At 46.4% G+C, this 17576-nt stretch overlaps 1 protein-coding gene across 1 annotated transcript in view; it reads left to right on the forward strand.

Moving 5' to 3' along the window:
* Nucleotides 1-17163, forward strand: part of ILDR2 (immunoglobulin like domain containing receptor 2) — a 70155-nt gene extending 52992 nt beyond the window's left edge. Inside the window, exons 6-10 of the mRNA XM_052637654.1 lie at nt 72-248; nt 8826-8939; nt 12798-13014; nt 14144-14822; nt 17046-17163. Coding sequence (XP_052493614.1) covers nt 72-248; nt 8826-8939; nt 12798-13014; nt 14144-14822; nt 17046-17081 — 1223 coding nt within the window. The 3' untranslated portion in view covers nt 17082-17163. The remainder of the gene's footprint in view (nt 1-71; nt 249-8825; nt 8940-12797; nt 13015-14143; nt 14823-17045) is intronic.
* Nucleotides 17164-17576: the final 413 nt, after the last annotated feature.

Consider the following 17576-nt stretch of genomic DNA (forward strand, 5'->3'; position numbering starts at 1 on the left):
GGGAGTTTTGGTGTGAGGGTTGTGGAGGGTGGAACGATGTAATCTCTCTTGCTCTTCATCTCCCTCCACAGTGTATGAAGCAGGGAAAGCAGCAAAGGCCGGGTACCCTCCCTCTGTCTCCGGTGTCCCTGGCCCTTACTCCATCCCCTCTGTCCCCTTGGGAGGAGCCCCCTCATCTGGCATGCTGATGGACAAGCCGCATCCACCTCCCCTGGCACCAAGTGACTCCACTGGAGGAAGCCACAGTGGTAAATGCAGTTCCAGACTGTCCTGCCCCACGCTCCTATTGGGCTTGCCCTCTGATTCCTTGCTGATAAGAACCATCAGCCCAGTGATGCTTCTGTGGACAATGATTATCTCCATTCTGGAAATGGGATCCTGACAGCTGTATCAGATATCTCCTGAAATGCATGTCAAGCTTGCCAAGGGGTGCAGGACACAGCTGCCCCTTGCTTTCTTCCTGGCCCCCACAATAACCAAAATTATAAGAAAAAGAAGCAAGGTACCCCCTGAATGTTGATCATTCAGTTAATAAATGGTTATCTCTTCCATACCTAGTGCTCAGGACTTTACCGGGTACTCTGAGGAATACCCAGAAGTGTAGGACATAACATGGTTTGTCTAGCCAGCAGCAAGGCCCAGCCAGGGAAAGAGAACAGACCTTTACTAGACAATTAGATGCTATAGTGTATGTACTGGGAGTTCAAAGAAGAAAGAGCTGGAATGCTTACAAAGTCTTCAGGGAGGAGGTGAGATTAGAGCTGGGCTTAGAGGAGTGAGACGGATTAGGAAAGCAGAGACACTCACAGGCCAGCATAGTGGAAACCCAGAGCTAAAAGAACAGTGTGTGTGTGTGACAGTGTCCAGCTTGTTGGTCTGACTGGAAGACCATGGAAGAATATGGTGGAGCCAGATTAGGCAGGGCCTTGGAACCCCTCCAGAAGAGCCTGGGTTGGTGCCGTAGGAAATGAGAACCCCTGTAGCCAGGCTCCTGAGTGGCGAGGTGACATGCTGACAAAGCTGGCGGTGAGTAGGACAGAGGAGAACCAGAGACCCTGAGCCGAGGTGTGATTGATATGTTTCAGGTGGGACGTTATGATGCAGACAAAGGGAGCTGAGTGGCAGATCTGAGAGATGCTTTGAAAGAGCAAGCAGTTAGACGTTAGAAATCTTTAGGATGAGCCCAAAGTTGTCTAGTGGTGTATATCCTAGACAGAGAAGAAATAACTGGTAAGGAGAGTTTATTTGGATGATGACTAGCACCACTGAGGGCATGATAAATTTGTTGTTATAGGCAGGGGTAGAAGAGTATGGGGCGTTAAAACGTAGCTTTCCCAGAGGCATCTGAAGAGGACTATACAGAGTAGTAAAGGTTAGAACTGTGTACAGAATATATTTAGGAGGTGACTTTTAAATCCCTAGCTGTAAATGAGCCACTAGGGTTGGTGAGACAGACGTTTCTCCCCTGGAGGGCTCTGGACAGACTTCAGTGGGAAGCGGGGGCGAATGTCTAGTTCATTTAGCGACCTGTCAGGGCTCCACCGTGGAAGGGGTGGATATCCTCAGTGAGTAATTGGTACTTGTGTTTTTTCTCTCTCAGAAACTATTAGTAGAATTCTGACGTCTGAGATTGGGAATGAGTCACAGACTGAGAAGTAAAAGTTAATAATCAAGGACATGCAGGGTATTAGAGAAATAAAGACAATACAGTCCATTTTCCCAAAGGATGGAGAGGACAAAAGAGGCATTAATAGGACTCGTTGCTGCCTTTTTCTCCCAATCTTCTTTCTCTTTCCTTCCCACCAGGACCCTTCCCCCTTAGTTTTTATTGAGTAGATTCTCTTAATAAAATAACTATTATTTATAGGATGGCAAATACTTCCGTCCTGTTTTCAACTTTTTTCCAGTTCCTGCTTGTTGCAGTTCAATCATTTTGACTCCATCCTGCCATGCTAACCAACTGTAGTTAGAAGTGGCTTAAAAAATAGGAAAAAAAATATGATTTCACATAGTGAGAAATTCCAAGGTAAGGTGGTTCTGGGGTTGGTTAATGGAAGAGTTCAAGTGGCATCACTGAAGGACCTGCTTCTTTCCATCTTCTGTTCAGCATCCCGAGCGCATCCTCTGTTCTCCTGGACGAGCTCCCCTCCAGATCCCATAGTCTCAGATACTATATGCATTCAGAGATGGAAAAGATGCTTCTTCCTTGTGCTCCTTTTCCCAAGAGGGAGGAGAGCGTTTCCATAAATCTCCTTCCCTTCCAGCAGACTTCTACATGTCATTTTATAGGCAAGAATTATTCCTGTCTCCATTCCTAAACCAGATTTGACTTGGACCCACCAAGACTCATCTCTTAGGCCAAAACACCTATTCACCTCAGAAATGAACAGTCAGAATTCTGTTAGCCAGGAGAAAGGGGAGGGGGCACAACCAGCTTTGGCCGCGGCCAGTCTGGCTCATGTTATCTGGCTTACTGAGTCAGGAGTCAATTCTTCACGATCCCTGCCAGGCACATTTCTGTACTCATGGTCCCGTGGCCAGAATTACCAATGGCATTTAGCTGTTTCTCCTTTAAGAAAGGTGGCTTACGCCACTGTTCCATGTAGATTGTTTTTCAAAGAATGTTAGAAGTGCTAAGAAATGCTGACTTATAAAGATGTAAATTTAGCCTACTTTATATTTTCATGCTGCTTCACTTCTAGGGCAATCATCTAGCAACAGTAATTTTTCAGATTGCATTTGTACACAATACTCTTTGCATGTTCTGTGTAGTTGAAAAGGCATCTTTGATGAGCTATATATAGTATAGCCAGTTAGTTACCAAATGGGGGAGAGACAAAAGGAATCCTGACTCCTTCTCCCATTCTCCATAGCAGCTATTTATTACCTCTTTACAAAAAAAAAAAAGGACTGTCTCCTCCTGCCCTGCTCTGGATCCAATGCCTTGTCAAGGTTCTCTTTTTATTGAATCTCCAAATCCCACCCCATTCCCACCTCATGTGTCCGGCCTTTCCTTCTTCAGTGACTTCTTCCTATCAGCATTCAATACATGCTCAGATCTCTCGCATTAAAATACAACAATTTGCAAAAACCCTTAGTCCTCTAATGCTGCGTCCCTGTGCACTTTCCCCTCTTCACAGATAAACTCCTTGATAGAGTTTTGAATACTCAGTCTCCATTTCCTCTCCTCAGCTAACTTCTGTCTTGCTGTCACTTTCACCACTCTTGCCAAGACTGCCTTAGCGCTAAATCTAATGGATGCTTCTCAAAGCTTGCCCCCCTTGACTTCTCAACAGCATTCGCCACCCCGATGACACATCCATATTCTTTGCCCTCCTCAACACTGTATTTCGTGGCTTTTCCTAGCCATTTCACTATATGCTGGCTGTTCTACCTCTGCACATCCCCTAGATGTTGGTGCTTCTGTTTTGTCCAAGGTCCTCTCCCTGGGAAATCTTACCTTGTCCATGGCCTCAGTCATCTGTACGCTGATGACTGCCAGTCTTTATGTCCATCCTCTCTCCTGCTCCTCAGTCCCACATATCAGTTATCCACATATAACTGCCTTCTGGACATTTCTACCGGAATATCTTTCAAGCATTTCCAATTCAACCTCTATCTAGGAAATGGAATTCATCTGCTGTTTCTCAACCTCAGACCAACTCCAGCATTTCTTATTTCAGCAGATGGCACTGTTACCCACCTAGTAGCCCAAACCAGATGCAGGGACTTGATCCTTATCCCTTCCTCTTCCTCACTTCTCTCATCGAACTGGTCACCAAGTCCTTCAGATAGGATCTCAAAATAACTTTGAATTGGTCCATCTCTACTCAACTATCCTGGTCATTGCTGCCATCATCTCCCACCTTAATTAATGCAGTTATCTCTTCCCTTGCTTGAATCCATTTTATTTTCATATCTACCTGGTCTCTACTCATCCTTCTTAACAAAAGAACTGGATAGGCAAGTAGGGTTTTGAAATGTCATTTTTCAAACTAATAAGGATATATGCCTACTGTATGTATACAGAGAATATGCAAATTTTAAGCATCACTCCTCCCACAACTGAGCTGCTGCCACCCTGGGGGTGGAATCTGGCAGCTGTTCCATTATCCATAAACAGCCTTGCTTAGCTTATTAAGATAGGACAGGAAGAACAAGGCTATATACCCATGGATATCTGCCTTAGACACTTTTGCAAGTTCTACAAATTGGATTTGGTGTTAAAGGGGAAATTAGCTGAAAAATAGTTGAGTCTTAATTGGATCAGAATCATCAGCTCTAATCTTTTAACAATAAGAATTTTTAAAATTTGGCATCAAAATGAATATCCCAATATTGCCTCTCCACTAAAAATCAAAGTTGGTGAGGCTAGTAAATTAGAGAAGATGAAGTATGAAAACCACACCAACCAAAGGACTTGGACCAGACTGAAATTCAAAAGAGAAATAAATCTTCCATTGACCCTGAACTGAAACATCACCAGGAAAAAAGTCATTTTCCAAAAAATGCTGGTCTTTGACCAATAAAGATATTGTAGGATATTTGTTATTAAATATTATAGCATATTTCTTTTTAAAATATCACCACACCTCAGAGAGTTCTCTGATCTAAATTACAGATAAAAATCAGCCCAACACCATTCTGTTTTCAAATCAAGAAAAATTTAATGAATGCCTACAATTTTTTTTTCTCAAGGAGTTTACAGTCCAGCAGAATGGTTTTGGGGGGCTTGTGAATGGAAATAAAATGAGTAAAAAAATAGAAAGGAGCATGTGATAAGACTGATCTCTGATGTCAGCTCAGAGAAGGCAAAGTCTCATCTGCTTGGAGGGATCAAGAAAGGTTTTCTGATGTTTTCTATGCTCCCGAGTATATATGTGACACAGAGTCAGTTCCTACCACAATGAGAGAATTAGTTATAGTGTGGTGCCTAATCGAATTTACAGCTTTTGATTAAAAAAAAAAATCTTTTCAAGGGAGAAGCGCCTAGCTTTTTAACTGATGAAACCAAACGGATGATGCCTCTGAAGACTGTTAGTGCTCCACTCTGTCCTTTTCAACAAAGGGGACAGATTTAGATTTATGAAATTATGAGCTGGTGTGACTGAGAATCGGAGAAGGCAACGGCACCCCACTCCAGTACTTTTGCCTGGAAAATCCCATGGACGGAGGAGCCTGGTAGGCTGTAGTCCATGGGGTCGCTGAGTGTTGGACACGACTCAGTAACTTCACTTTCACTTTTCACTTTCATGCATTGGAGAAGGAAATGGCAACCGACTCTAGTGTTCTTGCCTGGAGAATCCCAGGGATGGCGGAGCCTGGTGGGCTGCCGTCTATGGGGTCGCACAGAGTCGGACACGACTGAAGTTACTTAGCAGTGACTGAGAATAAAAGCTGAAAGTATTGGGGATGGCCAAAAGGTGTGTTCAGGCTTTCCATAAGATGTTATAGGAAAACCCAAACAACCTTTTTGGCCAACCCGATATGTAGTATAGTAACGTCTCGTTATAGTGCCAGTACTGAATGGTGAAGCTGACATCTTCATCTGCGACTGTAAATAGCTACTATAACTTTTCAGAGGCACGATAACCTATGCATACATGGTCAATCTGTGTCATTATTAGCGTAAATTGTTATAACGACACAGGAAGCAATCTAAGCTCCAACCCAAGTTGCAGTTTAGGGAGATTTCCAACTGTTACTTGGGGTGGCGGCCTTCTCTTACCACCAGGGGACAGCTGGTACATTGTTCCATATAGCAATACTCTTCCCCCTTTATCTAAGTATTACTGAATGTCTGCCATAATAGCGCTTCACATATTAAGAACACCTAGATAAAGACACAGCTGCAGGTAGAGTAGACCCCTTCTTTAAGGCCTGTAAACATGCTCCTTTTCTTAACTGAAAATATTGTTGTTTATAGTCCCTAAGTTGTATCTGACTCTTGCAATCCTATGGACTATAGCCCGCCAGGCTCATTTGTCCATGGGGTTCTCCAAGCAAGAATACTGGAGTGGGTTGCCATTTCCTTCTCCAGGGGATCTTCCCGGACCAGGGATCAAATTTGCATCTCCTACACTGGCAGGTGGATTCTTTACCTCTGAGCCACCAGGGAAGCAGACTAAAAATAGAATCACCAATAAAAGTAACAAAACTTGCCTAAACCTTGCGGCTCCCTCAAGCTACCATTCAAGGCTTCCCCCTCCTGTTCAAAATTCTCCAACAAATCCACCACATGTCTCTTCTGCATTACTTTGTAATTCCCTGCAATACAGTTTCTATTCCTGATTTTCATTCATTCATTCATTCATACAAACTCACATGTTTGGAGTGTCTGCAATGTGCTAGGCTCTATGGGAGGTGCTCAGGAATCATAGATTCACAGAGAGAACTGGTCCTTGATCTCAGGAAGTTTACAATCTAGACAGAGAAATTCTACTGTAAATAATCTCTCTTAAGAAAGCATGAACCTCACACCCATCCCCAGGCTGGCACCATTTCAGCTCAAACAAACACACTATGTTTGTTTAGGAATATACTCTGTGTAGAGCACCATCCTGGGCGTTACACTGAGCTAGAATGATAAGCATTCTTTTCCCTCAAGAATCTTTTGGAAGATTAGACATTTATACATGTCATTTGAAACAAACAGGAATATATTAAGGGACATATGATGAAAGTTCAAAGTAAATGATTTGTAAGTTGGGGGTTGGATAGAGAGAGAAAAGAGAAAACTTTTTTAGCTAGAGAAAAAGAAAGTCTTTTGAATGAGATGTTGTTTGCACTGCCCCTAATTACAAAGAACTCAAAGTGCTCCACTGAGTTGGTCTTTGTTGTCTTTTTTCCCTTTTTTGGTTTATGTATTTGTCTTCTCTGCCTTATAAGATTATTTAAAAGGTGAAAATTATTAGTTGTATTTTGTAGACATGAAAACTGAATCCTGGATAGGTCACCACTTATTTGAGGCCCTTGTGGCCTACAGGGTGCCCAGTTCCCCACTTCCCAGCCCTGTGCTTTATCCATCAGACACAAATGCCTCAGAACAGACATAGCAGTTCCGTGGGATAATTGCATTTTAATTGAACTGTCTGTGGTACTCTGTAAACGCCTCTGCAGAGATGGAAGGGTGCGGAGGCTGATAAATAAAACCATTTCTGCTAATAATTGCTTCTGCATAAGGATTAAGGACCTAACCTCTGGGAGAAGGTGTCACTAAAAAGCATGTGCTGAGATTCGTTACTTTTTAAAAGTAATTCCACAATTGAAGCTGAATGTGCACTGCCCATTCTGTGCTTATATAGAAACCAGTGCACCTGCAAATGGCTGTGTGGGCGTCTTCCCAGTTTTCAACACCAGGGCTGTGATTAGAGTTGGTGAAAGATGATATTTTAATCTTCCACATACATGCTTGTGTAGCGGGCTATGTCCAAAGCAGGGGAACATAATCAGAGAGCAGAACGCAGAACTTTCTCCAGAGACACATGCAGTTGTGTGGCCTCCTTATGGTATTTTCCCTGCTCTGGGAATAGAGAATGTTGGGGGTGGGTCATCTGCTTCCATCCCCATTGTACGGTCCTGACTGGCTGCATGGTAGGATCGTGCCTTGGACGCCCAAGGTCCACCTCTGGGTCCTTCCTTTTGGTCTTCCTTTTGTCTCTCTCTGCTGCTTCGGGCCCCAGACTCCAGACAGACAAGAGGCCCAGTATTGTTGGGCTTCCTTCAGACTACATTCCAGTCCCAGCACTGCCACTTATTGCTGAGCAACTTATAAAATTTCTCTGAACCAAAGTTTCCTCGTCTGTGAAGTGCGGCTGCTAACAGCTGACTCCTTACGCAGTTGCGAGGACTCAAGAGTCCACAGAAAGCATGTAACGCAGTGCCTGGCACGTCCCAGTGCCCGCAAGTGTTGTCTGTCACCCCTGCTGTTCTGTCCCCATCCCAGTCCTTTCTCTTTCTGTTTTTCTCTTTGTCTTATCTGTGAATATTAGATCTGACTGTGTCTGATCAGCCTTGGGGCTGGTATTGGATTAGATTGATGCTTAAGTGATACCGGGCTTCAGCAGCCTTTGTCTCTGACAACGTGAGTGATGAGAATGTAGAGGATGGTATTATCTCTCATGCTTTAGTTTTGTTTTGTTTTTATTAAGCCCTGAAAATAGCACCTGCCTGTAACCACACTGCAGCAGGTTGACTTAATCATGTCTAAAATATGGTATTCCCTTTCCTAAGGGGAAGATGCTGAAGAAGTAATAATGGAACCATAATTAGTAATCCATCTATTTTGCATTTTATTTTGTTCTACTGTGTGTAAAGCCTGCAATCTAATATTAGCTCTTAGGCATCGCCTAGTTATGGAATTTTTGTACAATCTCCCAGGCAACTACAGGCTTTTAGGCCACCTGTGCCAAGGTCTCTGACATTTGGGTATCTGTCTTAAAGCTACATGTGCTCCCACCAGGAGAAGGTATGATCCTCAGACGGTAGAGTGATCTGTATCCCTAGTCTAGAAAGTGGTCATTTTTAGTGTGAGTATACTCCCCCAAACTTTGAGAAGATGATCTTTAAGATCAGCTATAAGAGGTCAGAAGTAGGAAGGAGAGGTTACTGGAACACAATGTTTTTGTTGATGTGCCAGTCCTCCGTTCTAATGGAACCATCTGATAAAGTGTATGGTTCCATATATAGAAATATAGGTTACTATTTCTGGGTGATTTCAAAAAGAGTTGTTCTATCTGGGACCCATGTTTTCTACTGGTAAGTTACATGGAAGTCACCTTTTCCTGATTTTTTTTAGGCTTACTATCTTGTTTGTTTCTCAACAGTTCGCAAAGGTTACCGGATCCAAGCTGATAAAGAGAGAGACTCCATGAAGGTCTTATACTATGTCGAGAAGGAGCTGGCTCAGTTTGATCCAGCCAGAAGGATGAGAAGCAGATGTGAGCATCTGTTAGTTTTATGTGATCTGTGCATCACGCTAAAAGGGATTTGGGGGTGACCATACATGGGGAGCCTTTAGCTTTCAGGGTCAGAACTAGTAGGGGTGCTGGTGACACCACCCTCAAGAAAGTAGCTTTGAGTACACGGAGGAAAGAAAAAAGGGGTTCTGGTATGATGAATAGGGTGATAACAGGGAACTATATCCAATATCCTGTGATAAACTATAATAGGATTAAAAAAAAAGAGAGAATAGAGCAATCATGTACCATCTTGGCTTCTGTTTCCTCTCTCATGGGGCAGTCAGTATTGCTGGGCTGTGCAGTGGGGTTGGCACCATTTTATTAAAACAGCCTTTCCCTACTACTCCCTTTAAAATATATTCAAAATAATGGCTTACAATGTGGAAGCTTCAGGATCAGTTTTTTCCAACATGAAAGGCCCTAGCCTCGGATGACAGTCCAGCTGCCAACTTGCCATATCAATGAAAGTAAAAGAAAAACTCTGCCAAATGAACCTCATAAAAAAGATGCCTACATTCCTTTCAGATACCCAGTGGCAGAGACTGAGGGGCAAGCAAAAAGTCAAAAGAATGTTTTAATTATTGAGTCTGTAGGCAGCAGGGCCCCAACCCTTAACTCACCCACAGACCTTGGAGACTTTGCCGCTGACATAGCTGATTCTTGATTTGGACTCCAAATTACTATCTATCATGAAAAGCAACACAGGGCAGGTCTGACATGGATGGGCTAATTAATCAGAGGTGCTGGCAGGCGTGGGAGTGCGGTCACTACATTTCTCTCTTTGAACCCTCCTTGCCTTGGAACCAACTCCAGACTCAATGGCATTGTTGGGAAAACAGTCCCAGACTAGAGGAACTTTATTCAGATTAAGGACAACATATTCCTCCCAGTTTGCAATTCTAATTTCATCCTGTCTGAGTTGCATCCATTGCTGCCTCCTCCCACCACACTGGCTATAAAAAGACCATCTCCAGATTGGAATGTCAGGAATGCAGATGTCACTGCACTTGACAAGCTAGTTGTAACGGTGTTGTCATGGATCCCTGTAAGGGGACAGACACAGAGATAGTCAGAGTTCAAGGAAAAAGAGCCTGTGGGGGAAATCTGTGAATTCACAGCTCAGAGAAAAAACAGAGGTTAAAAATAAAGGGTAGATCCCGGTTTAGGTGATGTCTCCCGTCTGCCTGGATTAAAGTGGTCTCCAAAGGCCTGGCTGGCCAGAAGGTAATGAACAAGGAATCTTAAGAGTCCAAGGGGTGGCCTGGGTCAACAGATGAAGAAACAGAAGCCCAGAAGGTTGAAGTGACAGTTTCAGGACTACAACCCAGGTCTGCGGATTGCTGTCCTGTGCTTTTCTGCCTAACTAGAAACTTCGGAGCCAACTGTGGATGGTGCCATGGCTGCAGGAGGAGTTTATATTGAAAGATCACAGCCGTCTAACTCTTAGGACTTTAGGATGTTGGAGCTGGAAGAGACTGAGATTGTTGAGTCTACCTCCCTCATTTTATGGAGGAGGAAAGGGAGGCGAGGGGAAAGTCACCAGTGCCAGCACTCACTGCCAGTGCCAGAATTGGAACCCAGAGCTCCTGGAACCTGCAGGTTCCCATTGCAATAACTGCACAGAGATGAAGCAGAAATCTAAGTTCTCTTTACTCTGAGAGGATCTATCCCTGAAGAGCAAAGTAAACCCTGGGATGGATCATGGCCATGGGATAGTCTTGAAGATCTCATCATAAAAGGAGCCACACCTACTTTCAGGTGTGGCAAAGGAGTAACAGATTCTGTGAGAAATGGGAGTTTCAGGGTCAGGCCTATGAATTTCCCAGAATGTGTGATCCTCATTCACCTGCTCCCTGTACGTAGGGGGTTGCTCTGGGGATATTTTAGTCTGGAATCAGCAAACCACAGCTCCCAGGGCACGTATGTTCCACCTCCTATTTTTGAAGTAAATTTTCTTGGAACACAGCCATGACAATCTACTTGTCTTATCCATGATTCCTTTCATATTGCAATAGTAGAGTTGAATAGTTGTAACAGTAAGACTGGCAAAACCTACAGTGTTTACTATCTGGCCCTTTACAGGAGAAGTTTGCCTCTCCTGCCCTAGAGTTCCATTGTTAGGTGTCTCTGACGTGGGGGATGTTGATGTTCATGTTCACTGTGGCAGAAGTTTCAGAACAGCATACGGCCTGGACTATCCATCATATGAATGGAGAAACATCTCTGCCTATCTGCAGAGATGAAAAATGTCCATTATTCCCTGAAGTTTAAGCCAAGTTCTGAGCCAATAATGTAACTTTTCAATAAACACACTTGGTGCATTTTAAAGTTCTCTTCTGTATGGTGCCCAGAAGACTGGAATTCACTGGCATCGTGAGAAACGGAAGAATCTAGGTTTTATTAATCAATAGGATCTGAGTTATTTCCCTTTAAAATAGGCAGGCACTAAACCATTCTCCTTACGAGGAAGAAGACTTAGATTATAATTAAAAACCAGCTGACCACATGACCAAACTGAATGGCATTCCTGGTCAGCCCTGTGTCCTGGTGAAACAGGACAAGGAGGTTGTGCTTATGCTGTGCAGGGAGGCCCTCCCTTCCCTTCAGGAGTGGGAACCAGCAGAATTCTTCTGCTTCTCCGAGGACTGTTGGGGATAGGGAGGAGATAAGGTAGACGGGAACCTGAGACACACACTTGTGCTTCCCACATCTGATCTTAGTTTACCTCTCATTCGGCAGCCAGGCCCTACATCTTATAATTGTTGATTTTGAGAATAGTTTGAAGTTCAAAGGACTTTTAGAAAACAATGGATTTTCCATGGATTCAGTTACATTACAAACAGATTTGCTAGATTTACTTTTTAAGTAATGTGAAATTCAATCCATTTCAAAGTTTTATAAATAAATAGTTTCTTTTTTTTTTTTTTTTCTTTCTTTCCAGATTGTGATTCTGGTCCTTATTCACAAGTGCTTTTGGGAAAAGCTACTTAGGCCACCCTAAAAAATGAGAAAGCTGTGACCATCCCCTCCCTTTTTACATTTTTGGGCTGGGACCAGAGCATAAGTGGAGGTCCATAGACCATAACTGCAGCCTAACCTTCCCCTTCTATTCCTACACTTCCAAACAGCTATCCTGGCCATCCATAGCCACATACACCTGGAACAGTCTGGGGAGTGAAGAGGTCTACTCAAGCCACAGAAATGGACTTGGTACTGTTCAGGGAAAATATCCCAGGTTCCTGGAGGAACATCCAGAAGCAGGGTGCACACACGCTCTTCGTCCTATGGACTCCTTGCTCTGTGGGGAGGGGCACAGCAGCAGCTGGGATGGGGTTCGTGTGAAGCACGGCATGGGACTGGCTCTGAAGGTTCCATCTTGGGACTCAGATAACAGCAGGGAAGATACTGGGATCTGTGGCTTTTCTCTCTTTTTGCCCCCTTTGCCACATGCCTGGGATCATCATGGCTCATCACTGATTTAAACAAGAAGAAGCAAAACATTTGAGCGAGGATGATGATATACTAGAAGGAGACCAGCTGCAGAGAGCCTAAGATCTGGAAAGCCTGCCTTAGGGGGAACAATAACAAATTGTTTTCCTATCCTAAGAACAGCATGTGGGAAGCCTCCCCTCTGTAGGCAACTAGGCTTCCAACTGAAGCCAGTTCCTGCCGAGCTAAGAACATAAATACCATTAGTTCAGGTCTACAACCCATCCTGGGCAGGATTGAGACCCTCGGGTGGGAATTTCCCAAAGATTCCAGTCTTAGCCCTTAACCAAGTTCCTGTTCTGTCCTACAGGTAGAGAGCTCTGTCATGCCCAGTTTTTGTCCTTGCAGATAACAATACCATCTCGGAACTCAGCTCTCTGCATGAGGAGGACAGCAGTTTCCGCCAATCTTACCATCAGATGCGGAACAAGCAGTTCCCTGTGTCTGGGGACTTGGAGAGCAATCCTGACTACTGGTCAGGTGTCATGGGAGGCAGCAGTGGGGCCAACCGGGGGCCATCGGCCATGGAGTATAACAAAGAGGATCGGGAGAGCTTCAGGCACAGGTGAGGATAACTGTGGCAAGGCAGCTCTGGTGCTGGGCACGAGGAGGCAAAAGCTGGGAGGCAGGATGGGTCTGAGGCTGCAGTGATCCGAGAATGGCTCTGTCTGCCCTTCTAGGTTATCTTGCCTCGTCTCTCTGTGGCTATTGAACACCCCTTTCCCATACGTATTAAGCAAGGGAACGCTTGGGGCACCGTGTGCAGAAGTAATCAGTCAAGGCTCTTTGCAGAGGGTTCTCTAGACCCCTTAATGAACCCTGTTGACATTTCTCTGCCCTTCTCATATATTTTATCTTGCAACCTCTAAAAGACCCCACCCATCATCTCTCTCGTTTTTGATCATCTGTTCTGTGAAAGGTCAAATGCCAATTATGTTATACTGTTGGATTTGATTCTCATAATTTTAAAAGGCAGGTACTATTAATGTCCTCCCAGTTTTAGTTGGGGAAACTGAAACTAAGGAACATAGACAGGGTCATGTGGCCAGTGAATGTGAACGGACAAGGTGTGTGTTTGGTTTGGTATGGCCAATGCCCACTGATAGCACCTTCCCCACTCACCTATCCTTTATATTGAAGGACAGTGGATATTGCTCTTCTCTCAAAGAACCAACTGCGGGGTCCCTCTGGCCTGCTGCCCCACGAGGTAACTTGCCCTCCGCTCTGAGGAAGGAAAAGCCCTCTCTGTTTATCACCAAATATTACAGGGCTCCGTGGGCCACAGCTGTTTGGACAGCAGGCCACATCGCCTATGCCAGCTTTGAGGGTGTGAGAAGTGTGTCAGGAGGCTGTCAACCAGAGGTCATATCAAAATGGCCAAAAGAAGGCCCCACGTGTGTTTCAGCACCGTGTAGATCACAAAGTCGTTTTATTCACACAACCCCTTCATGCTTCACGCTAACTCACCAGATGGACGCACGCCTTGACTTGGCTGTGATTGTCAGGCGTGAGAGGTGCTTGGGGTGATGCCTCCAGCCAGGAGCAGAGCCCTGTCGGGCCGCGCAGTCTCCTGAGCGAGGCCCCAGGCACGATGGGGTCCTTAGAGCCCAGCTCGGGCTCCCTGCCTCGCGCGTCTGACGGGCCTTGGGTACCTGGGCCTTTCAGGGACTGACCAGCGCCTCCTCTGCCCGCAGCCAGCAGCGCTCTAAATCGGAGATGCTGTCCCGGAAGAACTTCGCCGCTGGGGTGCCGGCCGTCTCCATGGACGAGCTCACGGCCTTTGCCGACTCCTACGGCCCGCGGTCCCGCAGGGCGGACGGCAACAAACAGGAGCCCCGAGGCGGGAGCCGCTTCGAGCGCCCGGAGGCGCGGGCGCGCGGGGGCCTCTACCAGGACGGCTCGCGGGAGGAGTACTACGGGCCGCGCAGCCGCAGCCGGGAGCCCCTGACCGACGCGGACGGCGGCTGGGCCCACAGCCCCCCGCGCCGGCGGCCGCCGGACGACGCGCACTTGCCGCGCCTGGTGAGCCGCACGCCGGGCACCGCGCCCAAGTACGACCACTCGTTCCGCGGATCCGGGCTGGAGCGGCAGGTGCGGCCGGAGGGCGCCAGCCGCGGCGGCAGCCTCGAGACGCCGTCGAAGCTGAGCTCACAGCTCGGCCCGCGCAGCGCCTCCTACTACGCCTGGTCGCCGCCGGCCGCCTACGAGGCGGGCGCGCCTCCGGGCGACGAGGAGGAGGAGGACACGCCCGACGACACGTTGCCTCCCTACAGCGAGCTCGAGCTCAGCCGGGGCCCGGCCTACCGCGGCCGCGACCTGCCCTACCACAGCAGCTCGGAGAAGAGGAAGAAGGAGACACCCGCCAAGAAGACGGTGAGGCCCAGGCGGCCTCCCCGGGGGCCGGTGGGCACGATCGCCAGCCGGGGGCCGCGGGGCTGGGCAGGGAACAGAGCAGGAGGGCCCTGCCTGAGACGCGCAGACGCCCGGTGGGGCCCGGGTGGCGAGAGCAGGCCCTCCTGCTTGGGGAATCCGGATGTTAGGCTGGTTTGTCCGCCACCTCCTTCTACCCAGGCAGGACCAGGTGAAGTAACTGGGCTTGGAGCCCGAAGCGTTGAAAAAAAAGCAGAAGTAGCAGATATGCAGGTGTAGCAGATTAGCATTAATGGCCAGCTTTAAGAAGCATTTAGCCTCAGGGATTCTAGGGGTTCATTCCCACGACAAGCCTTTAGGTGGGTTTCTGAGGTCTGCATTCTGAGGATCTATGCTCTGTGCATGCTTATGTGTGCATTCCTTCCTACCACCTGCTCCCTTTAGGGTGAGGGTTTGTTTAGTTCAGTTCAGTCGCTCAGTCGTGTCCAACTCTGCGACCCATGAATCGCAGCATGCCAGGCCTCCCTGTCCATCACCAACTCCCGGAGTTCACTCAGACTCACGTCCATCGAGTCAGTGATGCCATCCAGCCATCTCATCCTCGGTCGTCCCCTTCTCCTCCTGCCCCCAATCCCTCCCACCATCAGAGTCTTTTCCAATGAGTCAACTCTTCACATGAGGTGGCCAAAGTACTGGAGTTTCAGCTTTAGCATCATTCCTTCCAAAGAAATCCCAGAGCTGATCTCCTTCAGAATGGACTGGTTGGATCTCCTTGCAGTCCAAGGGACTCTCAAGAGTCTTCTCCAACACCACAGTTCAGAAGCACCAATTCTTCGGCGCTCAGCCTTCTTCACAGTCCAACTCTCGCATCCATACATGACCACTGGAAGAAACATAGCCTTGACTAGATGGACCTTTGTTGGCAAAGTAATGTCTCTGCTTTTCAATATGCTATCTAGGTTGGTCATAACTTTTCTTCCAAGTAGTAAGCATCTTTTAATTTAATGGCTGCAGTCACCACCCGCAGTGATCTTGGAGCCCCCCAAAATAAAGTCTGACACTGTTTCCACTGTTTCCCCATCTATTTCCCATGAAGTGATGGGACCGGATGCCATGATCTTCATTTTCTGAATGTTGACCTTTAAGCCAACTTTTTCACTCTCCACTTTCATCAAGAGGCTTTTTAGTTCCTCTTCACTTTCTGCCATAAGGGTGGTGTCATCTGCGTATCTGAGGTTATTGATATTTCTCCTGGCAGTCTTGATTCCAGCTTGTGCTTCTTCCAGCCCAGCGTTTCTCATGATGTACTCTGCATAGAAGTAATAAATAGGCAGGGTGACAATGTACAGCCTTGACGTACTCCTTTTCCTCTTTGGAATCCCCTGCTCCCTTTAGGGTGAGGGTTTGTAACTTGCATCAAATACTGGAAGAGTCCACATTCCAGAGAAGGTCAGTAGCCGTTGGTATTTATGAAGGACAACTCACTTCTTTTTTTCCTTTGACGTTTTATTAAGTGTAAACTGTACTATGCCTGTATATGTGAAGGAAATCTTTCCGTCCCTGCCCAACTCATTTGTCTCTTGTGTAAGTGGCCTTATTTAGACTTTATTGTTTTCCCTCTAAATGCCAGAAGCAGCCCAGTGAATCCTGCAGCCCCCTAATGTGAGCTCTGAACCTCAGAGATTGTTGGGGGACAAATCACAGATCACTGTGGGTTTCCAGGGTGCCTATGTGCTCCAGAAGCCCTCTCCAAGCCTGGGTGCTACTGCCCCCTCCTCAGCTACCCTGCCTCTCTCGTGTTTTGTTTTTCTCATGGTTCCAAGCAGCACATTTGCTTTAGTGTATAATATGGGGTGAGAACATGAACATAAAAAGGTTCTGGCATGATTATTAACCCCTCCAAAACAAAACCTGCAATGACCCAAGTATTATGAGAAGGAACTTTCAGGTGATGTCAGATTTATGGTGCACCATCCACACCAGCTGTTGTGGAACTGTAAACATTTTAGTTATCCCTAAAGGCATGAGAGGTTTTTCTGTGGTCATGGAACTACGTTCTATAAGATGTGCGTTGGCTTCAGCACCAGTTGAGGCTTAGGGGCATTATTCACAAGCTTAATGAAATGTCCTAAAAGTCAGAGTGTGAGGCTCTGAACAGGTGTGGATTCTTCCCAGGGACCCATTTGTTGTGTTTCTTTAATCAGGCTTTTTCTGTTCTTTCCCCAGAGTGACTTTCCCACCAGGATGTCCCTTGTGGTCTGATGTTTGTTTTCAAGACAACTCTCTGAATGACTAGGAATTGGCAACAAAACACGGGAACAAGACACAAATCCAAGAGCCAGCAGGCCCGGGACCTTCTTGGGCCACCACCTTGGAAGATTTGCTGATCTTTGCTTTGGCAAGAGATGGGGGCAGCCTTTAAGGGAGGCTGATTGCAAACCTCAGTGCCCATCTAACTAGTTTGAGAAACTTATCAAGAAAACTACAGGTGAACACATTCCCACACATGGAGTTTCTCACCCACAGAGTTCATCCTGCCCTGTCTCCTCCCTTAGCCAAACCAGGATTCCTTTTCCATTTCTGAAAGAGAGTTAGCTCTGGACTGCTAATCTCCAGATAATGCCTATGCTACAGTCTGCTTTTCCATACCTCCTGTGCTGTGCTTAGAAACAGAACCGATTACTACCATTAGAAGGCCTTCACCCACAGCGGAAGATAGCTCCAGGCAAAGTACACCTTTTAGCCCCATCACTTCCC

This window comes from Budorcas taxicolor, chromosome 3 (genome assembly GCF_023091745.1).
Source record: "Budorcas taxicolor isolate Tak-1 chromosome 3, Takin1.1, whole genome shotgun sequence".
Classification (NCBI taxonomy): domain Eukaryota; kingdom Metazoa; phylum Chordata; class Mammalia; order Artiodactyla; family Bovidae; genus Budorcas; species Budorcas taxicolor.